This window comes from Bidens hawaiensis, unplaced genomic scaffold, assembly GCF_021521415.1.
Source record: "Bidens hawaiensis isolate Kalapana, Puna unplaced genomic scaffold, B.hawaiensis_p1.1 tig00005523_1, whole genome shotgun sequence".
Taxonomy (NCBI): domain Eukaryota; kingdom Viridiplantae; phylum Streptophyta; class Magnoliopsida; order Asterales; family Asteraceae; genus Bidens; species Bidens hawaiensis.
The window spans coordinates 174,850-186,588 of NW_027491356.1; the positions used below are offsets into that span (position 1 = coordinate 174,850).

The 11,739-nt window shown below is 34.3% G+C and overlaps 2 protein-coding genes across 3 annotated transcripts; both read right to left on the reverse strand.

Moving 5' to 3' along the window:
• Positions 1-617: 617 nt before the first annotated feature.
• Positions 618-5,104, reverse strand: LOC143630077 (phytyl ester synthase 2, chloroplastic-like). Of its 2 annotated transcripts, none has more exons than XM_077099175.1 (14): positions 4,793-5,104; positions 4,664-4,715; positions 4,501-4,556; positions 4,243-4,401; positions 4,060-4,164; positions 3,923-3,993; positions 3,704-3,825; positions 3,275-3,383; positions 3,054-3,184; positions 2,158-2,527; positions 1,971-2,084; positions 1,158-1,243; positions 988-1,097; positions 618-909 (listed from the first exon to the last, which is right to left on the reverse strand). In XM_077099175.1, exons 1-14 carry the CDS (start codon positions 5,085-5,087, stop codon positions 719-721), a joined length of 1,971 nt encoding a protein of 656 aa, XP_076955290.1. In that variant the 5' UTR covers positions 5,088-5,104; the 3' UTR covers positions 618-718. The 2 variants fall into 2 exon arrangements, with proteins under 2 accessions (XP_076955290.1, XP_076955289.1); XM_077099174.1 differs by having other exon boundaries at positions 619-905; positions 984-1,097.
• A 3,931-nt stretch (positions 5,105-9,035) lies between these two features.
• On the reverse strand, positions 9,036-10,567 carry LOC143630078 (phytyl ester synthase 1, chloroplastic-like). The gene is made up of 5 exons (XM_077099177.1): positions 10,515-10,567; positions 10,146-10,360; positions 9,958-10,062; positions 9,785-9,891; positions 9,036-9,230 (listed from the first exon to the last, which is right to left on the reverse strand). Exons 1-5 carry the CDS (start codon positions 10,535-10,537, stop codon positions 9,060-9,062), a joined length of 621 nt encoding a protein of 206 aa, XP_076955292.1. The 5' UTR covers positions 10,538-10,567; the 3' UTR covers positions 9,036-9,059.
• Between the last annotated feature and the right edge of the window lie 1,172 nt (positions 10,568-11,739).

Consider the following 11,739-nt stretch of genomic DNA (forward strand, 5'->3'; position numbering starts at 1 on the left):
AATTGTGCCCGGACACAGAATAATGCAATACAAAGAACTCGTAGATTTGATTTATGCTTGGAGGCGAGAAAATAGTACTAATCCAACGTATGTTATTTTGTTATGAATTTCAAGTGATATTCTATGTACAAACAATAGTAATGCACTAATGCTTGATCTTCAAAGTTCATGTATGCTAATCTTATATACTTCATTCCAACTAATTTAACCACCATATTATTTGAATCTACCCATCATCGCATATCATTGCGTAGTGCAACATATCATGGCTGCTGGCCAGGTCTTTTCAATTTCTGACTCAATACCAAATTGTACAATTCAGATGTCGGGATTTCGGTTTCAAGGCCATGCATGAATGATACATTTCAGAATCAGCCTGCTTTAACCCTAATACATTTTGCTTACTACCCACTTTTACCATGCTTAGTGTTAATGTTAGAAATTTGTAAAACTTTGTGAACATGTTTTAATGCTTAGAATTTCTAAGAACCTGGAAATAAGATAAAACTTATAAAAGAAAAAATACTTAAGTAAAATCAAATTATAGAACTTATAACCAAATTAAAAACTTAAATTATGATAATAATGATATTTTAACCTATTAAGGGATTAACAAACAATGGAAATGTATCTTGATCTTATATTCTTCATACCAACTAATTCAAGCACAACACTTGTTTCCTATCTACGTATACCATGAAAACCAAATTCCAGAATTCTACGGTTCAAACGTTGGGATTTCGGTTTCAAGGCCATGTTTAAGCTGGTAAGCCAAGCGGGATAATATGCTCCGATACGGATCATTTTGTCTTTTATCTTTTAAATAAGAAAGACAATTTTCTACCTCTGACTTCACTTCTAAATACAGTTCATGTGCCTTGTCCCTGTTCCTTAACTCCTCCTGTCTCCCTGCAAGCCAATCAACATTCATCATTCATCTTCTGCACAAGGGGCACAAATGTTATTTGAAACAATTTAAGAACATGCCTTGTGTGTCGATCGGCTTTCCAAAGAGGTAATAAAACCGTCCGGGAAGTTTGGGACTCATCACTGGCAAGTGTACATCTTGGTTTGCTACCTCTCCTTCAAAGTCACTCCTGCAAGCAGTATTAATTAATAATGGTAAAACTATACCAAAAGGGAATCTTATTAAGTACCTTAGCTGTGTCACCTCCTCGGTTATTTCCTGTATAGATCTTCTAAAATACGGAATCTTCATTTGGTCATCATAGTCAAAAACTAACTGAACAAACAATATTCATCACTATATTAAAGCTACTAAAAAAATAGTAAATTGAAGATGTTAAACATTTGTTATGCGTAGAAAAAAGATTTCTTTTAGATTTCCATATCACCAAAAAATCTAATCAGCGGTTACTGCACAACTCATAGGGGTGTAAAAGAGCCGAGCCGAGCCGAGCCTGAGCTCGTCTAGGCTCAAGCTCGGCTCGTTTAACTTACGAGAGCTCCAGATTGAACTTTCTAAAGCACAAGCACATCTCGTGCGTAGTTTATGAAGATCGATTAATTAATTTTCTATATATTTATAATTACTTTTCAAATATATTTTAATTAGAACTTTTAGAGATAACATACTATATTTTATTTAGTTATATATTTATCATAAATTTATATATAATTATAAGAGTAATCTAAACAATAATAACTACTATGAAATTATATACTTAATATATTAAAAAAATTATATAAATAATAAGCTCGCAAGCCAACTCGAGCTTGATAAGTGAAGCTCAGTATGAATTTGCAACTGAATAATTCAGTTGCAAACTCATACTCGGGCCCATGCTCTTTTATTAAACAAGCTTATTTTTAGGCTTGAGCTCGTTTAAGCTCGGCACGCTCGAGCCGATCTCAAGTAACTCACTTGCAGCACAAGTGACATTCCACATAGACAGTTGTTATGAGTTATGACATGGCATGCCACATGTACTACTAATGCAAAAACTTACTTCACCAATATCATCCTCTCCAACAACACCAAAAGGCACAATTTTGGCTCCAAACCTAGCCGCCATCCTAACAAACTCGGATCGTTCAGGCCAAAATAACTTGTACTCTTCACCCTAACAAATTCAAAACTCAAAACTCAATCATCCATTTGCATAACAACCTCAAAAATCAAAACCATTATATCACCTTTCTATGAAGCGCCTCACGCATACCACCCGGATACAAAAGAATATGCGACTTCGACTTCAACAATTTAAAAAAATTAGTTGGTGATACGGGGACTGCCCCCATAAGCCTATGTATATCATAATTTGACAAGTCGTGCATTCTTCCTTTTTTCAACTTATTAAACATCAGCGGGTGTGCTACACCCCTCACTAAAATCCCTCTTTCAGCATAAATATTTGCAACCAAAGGAGCTAATTCAAGCCCTAACATCATATGATACCCGACAATTATAACCGGGCCCGTTGAAGGTATCCCCGAGAGCCCCTTAACAATCTTTCCATCTTCCAAAGTTGAAAACATCACAGGCGAGAAAAGCGCCTCCACAAACCTTAAAAGTATTGATTCAAAATAAAATATCAGTAGAATATGTTATGTATGATATTGTTAATATATGCCCTTACAAATATCATATATACCCCTATAAACTTGCAAAAAAATATCACATATACCATGCAAAACTCAAGATATCATATATGCCTTTACAAATTAGTTAAGAGATCAAATATACCCAATTCATTAAAAACAATTTAAGAAATGACCTTTTTACCCTTACTTTTCTAGAACTTTAAAATTTCATATATATTTTTTAACTTCAAAATTTTTATTCACCTATTTTTAGCTTAATTGCTTTTTACTGATTTTTTTTAACTATAAAATTTCAAATATGCCTGTCTTTCTTATCATTGATGTCTATCAAAATCCAAATAAAAATATGGCTCAAGCACATCTATTGGAAAGGCTTAGAATGGTCATTAAGTAAAAATTCATGAAAGTTGCGTGCATATGATAACTTAAGGTTTGGTTGGGTATACATACAACTAGTCCTACTCCTAGTTAATCGGTTGAGGTGATACCTGTGTGAATCTCTAGCTTTTTTGAACTCATAATCTGTTGGTGGCAAGTAATCATATACATAATCGCCATTCCTTGATCGGCGATAGAAGCGGGTGCATTTTAGAATAGTCACCAAGTCTTGATCTTGATCCTGTGACATTTACATAAGTATATAACATAAAGACCATGTGACCACTGTTAACAAATGTATGCTCACACACAGGAAATTCTTATTTCCTACCATAAAGAGCGTGTGACCACTTTCATCAAACGTACGAATATCAGATTTTGGTATTAAACGGTGCAGTCTTTCGCCTTCTTGTTTACTTGGTAATAATTGATCCTTGCCACTATGGAAATATTAAAATACGGTAAGCAAGTACACTACAAGAATAAAACAATACTAAAGATAAGAGAATAATGCACATATGGTCCATATGGTTTGACCATTTGCAAGGTTGGTCCCCAGATTTTTAAACTTGCGAGTTTAGTCCAAGCATTTGTGAGAGGGTTGCATGTTCAGTCCCAGTTAGTTTTCAACGAAAAGGCGATGCCATGTGCCATTCATGTGAGGGTAATTGTGTAATGTCGACTTCATCATCTCCGATCAGTGCATAATCGAAGGTGATGAAGTCAACGTTAGGAGTATGAAGTTTGAAAGATAATGAACCTGGAAAGAATTAGTGTTTGAGCTTTGACAGCATGTAGGCGCGAATTAGTGGATGAACAAGCGGAATCAAGCAGCTTCAGTTTCCATACAAACGTCTCCATAGAAAACACTTCATTTAACCCCTGTGACCGCAACCATCAATCTGTTATATCATTACCTAACACTAATTAACTAGATAAAGTTTAAGTTTAGAGTTTAAATAAATAACCAGAAGCTTACAGAAAGGTCAGAATCAGAAGACATTGCTGCAAGAATCTTTGAGATTTCTGCTGCGAGTGTTGAATTCGTGCCTAAAACGTGGCATAAAAATCATTAACTTCTAAAAGATACAAACTTTATGCTTAATTAGTAACCACCTGTTATCAGATTGAGAATGTAACTCAGGCCCGCATCAACTTCTTTTGATACGGATTCTAACAAGGGTAACAAAGGGCGCAACTGTGAGCCATTGAAAGATGTAGCTGCAAAGAAAACATAACATGATTAAAGAATAATGAAAACTCAAAAGAAACTTAAAATTTTATAACTGAAAAAATCACCTGGATTGGCCAAAACTAAGACAAGATCAATCTGAGGATTGCGTGCTGCAACCGCTAATGCGAGACACGCACCAAACGACTGCCCGACAAGATATATTGGCCTCTCGGGTGACTGCTGATTTTCATACTTAACCGTTCTTTCAACCAACTTTACTAACTCTGAAAAAGATTGAATTTTTATAAAAAAAAAATAATAAATTTATTTAGAATGGTAACAAACATACGTAAAAAAGTAATGAAGAAAGTAAAAAAAATGACCTGGAAAAGGTGTTCTATCAGCAGGAGGTATATGCAGGCACCATATATCAAACATCCTACATTTGTGAATTAATATTTAACTGTTACTGAACCCTAATAATAATAATAATAATAACAGAGTAATTAGCATACATAATAATGGTAACTAATATCAATATCTTACTCGCCAAGTCGTTGATGATGCAAAGAAAGACCAAACCCAGATCCACCAATCCCTAACAATTGAATATGTAAATAATAATATTATTCAATTAATATGTTTCATTAAGAAAAATTGAATAAATAAATATACCTGGTAAGTAAAGGAGAATAGGTGAATTGGGTAACCGAGAAGAACCGGCGTCGAGAGGAGAGAACCACCGTGGAGATGCCCGGTCCGGAGATGACGTCAGACGATCGGAGTGTTGGACGTCAAGCCTTATATTGGTGGTTGAAACAGGGGTGGGTATGTTTATTGTTTGAATATGAGAATTGGGGGCGTGAGATGTGAGAGAAGCTGAGAAGGGTTTAAGTTGCAGCGGCGGTGGTGGTGGTGATGGACGGTGGTGGATGAACGGAGAGTAAAAGAAGTTGCCGACGGTGGCCATAGATGCCGGAAGTAGTAGTGGTGGTGTATGAAGCAGGCAGTCAGTGACTGGAATGATTATGAAGCTTTTATTTATTAGACCACGTGTTTTCTAGAGTTTAAAAGTTTGAGGCTATGAGCTATATATGTTGTATAGTCCAAAACATAATCTAGTTTTTGGTCTCATTTTGTTTGGTATTTGATGTAAGATAGGTAAACTCCATGGCTCTAATCAATTTCATTGCATGTGGATTGTTAACTGTCAACATATTACTAGTACTTTCTTTCTTTCTTTCAATTGGCGACTAGATTTCGTATCGACCTGTCATTATATAGTTTGGGCTAAACATCTTTTTAAATTTTGTACTAAGAGCATTTACAACACTCTTACCAAACAATCTTGCATTTCTATGACTGTCACATCTTTTTTACATTTAATCATCTTCACAATTCCTTTTCTCCATCTCAGCAAAACCTTAATACTAGCATATCTCTATTCTAGCAGGTAATATCGGCTACTTAACTAATTTGTTTGATGTGGATGCTCATCAAGAACAATCGGTCCTGCGATATCAGTTCCGGCTATTTGATGGGTGTTAATCGAGAACCATTTAATGGGCGTTAAATGGCTATTTGAAGAATCGTTGAATCAGAATCACAATATGTGAAGGTATGTTATTTAACTTTCAATTTTTTGTTTCCTAATTTTTTGCCTCTTCTCCGGCCCACGATTTAGGTCTTTATGCGGGTCTGTTTACTGTGGTTATAATGTTAATCAATTTACGTTTTCTCATGCTAAGCTTATCTTTGTTAAACTACAACTACCAGTTGATTTTTCACTATACTTAGGTTATGCTACAAACACTACATCTAAACGATTAAAAAGATGTTGAATAATATAGTTATCTATGTATCGCGAATTGTTAAATGCGTTGTAAAAAGTTTGGATTTGTTTTTTTTTTTTTTGGAAATTTTAGGTTATATAGTAATTCTTTTGTTATGGTTGAAACACTTTGGCATTTCTTAATTTGACATTTGAATTAAGGGTTTGGGTCGAGTTGGTTAGTTTGGGTCAGATCACATTAGTAGTGATACTTTGTCGTTACCACCGGTAAAACTAACAATTATATAAAGTTTGAGGTGATCTTGAACGAATCGTCAAAAAAGTGTATTTTTCTTTCCGGTATTGCAATTCATTGGTCTTTCATTGTATTTTTTATGTTTCGTAACTTCATAATGAAGTTTTTTAAGCATCAAATAGCCAGAATTGATATGGATGTAAATGAGTAAGGGGTAAGTGTTTTGTCTGTTTTGAGCTTATGCATTTGATATATATTTGTTTTACTTTCTACTGATTAGATGCCTAAATTAGTATATTTTCAGTTTGTGCAAGATTGCGTAACTTCAATTTTGGTTCACCACAAACTAATTCAGTTGACTATATTGGTTTAGTTCCTTTGTAGGTCAGTTCAAAGTTCATTTTAAGTGTACTATAAAGATTAAAAATAATTTGGCCCATCATAATTGGTGTGTTATTTTGTATATTAATGTAATAAATAGTTATTTCTTATAGTCTGTTATACATATTTTTATACGAATTACAATTTGCTAATGGTAACTTGGAAAGTTGCAGACTTACATGCCCTTGCTTATGCGTTACTTAAGCCATCAGTATGGATGTAACAATTCATATAATGTCTTGGATATTCTACACTGGCTGATGCATTACTTATACGAATTATCATTTGCTAATATTACACCTCCTAAACTGGTGTGACCCGTTAATCCGTTAGATCAGTCCCATTCGTTTTGCCAAGTATAATTACAATATTTTGTTCTTCAGTCAAAAAGGGCCTAATGACAAACTATATTCAGATCTTGATATTAAAATATATATGTGATATGCCAATGAATGAAACCTTCTTTTAACCTATATTACAAGTTTTAACTTTTCATATTGTTTTCATGGGTTACTTGCACACCTTTTTGGTTCATATTGTTTTCATGGGTTACTTGCGCACCTTTTTAGTTATTTTATCTTCTGCAAAAAAAAGAAATCCCATTTACTTGAAATCAAGGGGGACATACCAAAGAAATATATAATACATTAAAATATAAATAAAGGAATAGGGGGTTTTAAATTGTTGGCCATTGGGATGAGGTGGGATGTGATTGTTTGTTGATACTTTTATTTGAAACCATATTTTTTCTCATCGCCTAACTTTATGATTCATTAAGTGAAAGACGCACTATATGCATATATAATATATAGCATAATTATCTTAGGCATCGGTTAAAGAACGAGTGTTTTCTCTCTCTTTATTTTGCTTTGTCTTAGCTTGATGAGGTAGAATAATATTTTTGATTATGTGTTTATATAATAATGTTTCTATTCTGAATTTTGCAATTTGATTTGAAATTTGAACACACAAATATGTGATTCTATGTGGAGCTTCTTATAACAAGACTATTGATAAGTCAAAATGGCATATATTTTGAACAGACAAGCGTTCTTTTGTTATTTATAATAAACATAAGCTTGCTAAAGATCGTCTTTTGTCTAAGGCAATTGAGCTCTTAAACTCTATTAATGATGTTCCGTATTAGTTTTTTGATGTATAGGAACTAAACAATTACATACTAAACAGGTTATGCTTATGTATGTGTATTAGAATTGAGTAATATTAGAGTGTGTTGAAATAGGTCGATCTGCACTAGATACAAGATTACTTAAATACTCTATTAGAATGGGCTGAAATAGGCCAGGTTAGTTTGACTGAACACTATTATGTTGACTTGGTGGTTATGAGTGTAGGTGCAGTGGTGTGTGCGGGAAGTGAATGGAACTGGCTTTCATCTTCGTTCTTTTATTCCAGATTATTCAGGGGTGGTACATGTGGTTGGTCCCGTATTCCTCCACACCATTTGTGGCTGGTCCCTCCAATTCGTTCGTATTCATTGATACTAACTTTTTCTCCAAATTATGTATATTTTATTTCAGTGTGCATGTATATGTATATGTATATATTAATCTTCTTGATTGGCATATTTTTGAGCATTTTTTTGTGAATTAGCATAATATGGAATGATATTATTACTTCGAGCTGGTGTACGGGAATTTACAGTTACAATTGGGTTTATATGCATCACTTCTCTAATAATTACGCTATGTATATATGAGTCTGCTGCTACTTGGTTTAAATTCATTGTCTCAGTAGTACATAGCATGTGATTTCTCTTTAAATTTATGGTTATGTCTGACTCTTTTAAATTTAGATAATTCATTGCTGAAGTTAGACATTATTGGGTCAAATCATTTTCTTTTTTTGGTAAAGGTTGACTTTATGACCGATGTCGATTTTTCTTTGGTCAACTATGATTATTGATGGCACTATCGTGTCAGATTTAGTCAATTTCAGCTTAGTGACATACAACATCATTCTTAGGAATGGAACATATGTGCGCAATCTGAAATCAGTTAAATGATGCCATTTTACTTGTGGAGGTTGTAAAAAATCATGAATTGGTTTTTTGAGATTGTTGCTGTAAATTCATAAGCCTTCTGAGTTGCAATGGGTAAAGTTGTTATGGTGGAGCCTCAAACCGACTGTTTCTCTAACACCTCTGGCTAAAATAGTATTGAAGAGGTATGTACCCGCCTCAACACCGAGCAAGGCGGGTCAACCCACAAGATAAAGACATTATGAAGGCACAAAGCCAAAACCTATGCGCATGGCGCATACAAAACATGCTCAGGCATCATATGCCCAGGCACACATATCCTCGCGCATCACATATGCGCGCGGCGCATCAGCGCGCGCGCGCATATCACATGCTCGTGCATATCACATCTGCCCAGGCACACATATGCTCGCGCATCACATATGCGCGCAGCGCATCAGCGCGCGGCGCATATCACATGCTCGTGCATATCACATGCTCGCGCATCACATAGCTGGTCATTCCCACTGTGACAGTTAAAAGCAGTTAAAACTTATAAGTAGTTAGGATGGAAATAAAAGGCTGCCAACGAGTGGTTGGACCTTGAGAGTATCAATGTCTGAGCTGAAACCGAACGCAGGCATGAGTTTGAATATGCACATGCTGATTCAAGCATCTTCAGCTTCCAAAGAACCGTATCAACGGTTAACACGTCTCCAACATCCTAGGAACCTTGATTATCAGACCTTTTTGTACAACAAAGAAGGGACTATTTTATATATACCCCTACAAACTTGCTAAATATCATATATACCCAAACCAAAACCAAAATCAAAATATCATATATGCCCACCCTTATTAAGTAGACTCTCTAATTTACCTATTGTTTTCATGTAAAAGATTAAAAATAAAGCGATGCGACCACATTTATGAATATGAGTACACGATAATCAACATACAATGAAATAGTTACAAGTAAAAAGAAAATGTAAATTGTGTAAAAATTCACACTTTACAATATATCAAACAATAACAGACACGGTAAGTATAATACAAAACTTAAACTTTACTAGCCCATATATTGTTACATGGGATTGATCAATGATCATCGACGTATATATGATGAGGGTAAAATTTTCATAAACCAAAATATCATTATATAACAGTATATATGATAGTTTGAACTTTGAAGTTTGTAGGGGTATACATGAAATTCTCCCAACAAAAAAAAAACAAGTATTTGCATTTGACAATGCTGACTTCGAATTTAGATCTTACAGAAAGGTAAGAGAACAATGATGTAACTGCCTCTGATAAATCTGTAATCGTTTGTTGGGACGGAAGTCCTTTCTTTGCAGTCGATGCCAACATTCCTGAAGGCACTCCTATATATACATAGATATATGATGTACAAATTTAACAAAATAAGCTAAAAGTATCAAATGAAAAACCTGTGATTAAGCTCATGATATAAGGAAGGCCCGGGCGAATATGATCAGGTACAATTTTGAATACAGGTATTAAAGGCTGCAACTGGGACTTTTCAAAACTTGTAGCTTCAAAACATAAACCAACAAATTCAGTTATAAAAGTCAACAAAAGTCAAATTTCACAAGTAACTGTATAACAAACTGTTTACCTGGATTAGCTAAAACTAACACAAGATCAACATGTGGGACACGTGCAGCAACCGCCAGTGCAAGACATCCACCAAGCGATTCACCAACAAGATAAATCGGTCTGTTTGGAACCCGGTTGTTTTTAAACCTAACTGTGGTTTCAATTAGCTTCACTAGATCTGTAAAAGGTGTTCTATCTGTGGTGGGAATATGTAAGCACCATATGTCGAAAATCCTTCAGTTAATTAAAAGAAAAGGTTAGATTAGAAACTTAACAGTTACCTGTTAATATACACTAAATCTTGATAAGATAAATAAATATGTTACATATTTGTTATATGTCAATATCTTACTAGGAGAAATCCACCTATATATGATGTGGCACTTACTCTCCGAGCCGCTGATGATGCATAAGAAGCGAAAGCCCGGTTCCATCAACCCCTGGAAAAAATCATGATTATTACAGAGTTAGATGATTCATCATAGTTGGCCTCTTGGTTTTAATAGGCGCGTAACTGTATCCCGTATATGTATGTGCCGAACCCGAGCTCGACTAGGCTCAAATTTTCAAAGCTCGAGCCCCGGTCATGAGTTTTCAAGTTTGAGCCTAACTTGTTGATTATTTATTAATTAGTTTATATGCATTATATATATTTTTTATTCTGAATTTTATATATAGCATAAAATATATTATTTAGTTACTTTTATCATGAAATAAATACTATTACACAAATAATAGGTTCGTGAGCTAGGCTTGAGGTCTTTTATACATAAGCTTATTTTTGAACCTATTGCTGAAATACTAAAACTCATTGCTCAATAGCAAAAGTCAAACAGTTTAATGAAAAAGGTCAAAGGAAGCTCTACCTGGTAAGGAGAGGTGAGCCGCACTCCAACGGCGAAAACCACCGTCGGATTTCATCAACTCGAGACTCTTCAAAGTAATCCCTCAAACTCAAACCAGAGAAGGCTTCAATCTGGCATTGTGTTTGTGTCTGACCATCGGCATGGAGCACAGGCTGACGCCGGTGGTCGTCGTCATCAGTAACAAACGACGGTCTCAACAGATAAATCTCTACTTATGATTTACTCTGTCACTTTCACAGTTTACTAGTTTTTGTTTGTTTATTGCATCACTTTCACAGTTTACTAGTGTTATTTATTTTGTGATGATTTCTATATTATGTAACACGCAAAACTAGTTTATCCGATCCATCCTCCTCTCTCTTATAAAATTATTTTTTTCATAACCTATACTAAATAATTCTATCCCTTTCATCCATATTTATCTTTATAATTACTTAAAAATACTATTTTTTTTTCTGTTCAACTAAATAATAACTTTTATATATTTATCGTTACCGTTTCTCTCTCTTTTTAACTCACGACCACTTTCAAAAATATTAAACAATTTATAGGATGTTGCAGAAAATTTTCAAATATACTGAAAAATCACTACACTTCCTCTCTCCTCTACTCACACCACCTTAAATTATAAAAACTTCACTCACATTATTTGATGGATAGAATGTGAATGTTTACTTATACACACACGATATACTGATAAAGAATCATTTAATTTTGGTTTATTGGATTTTAATAATCCATATTGAC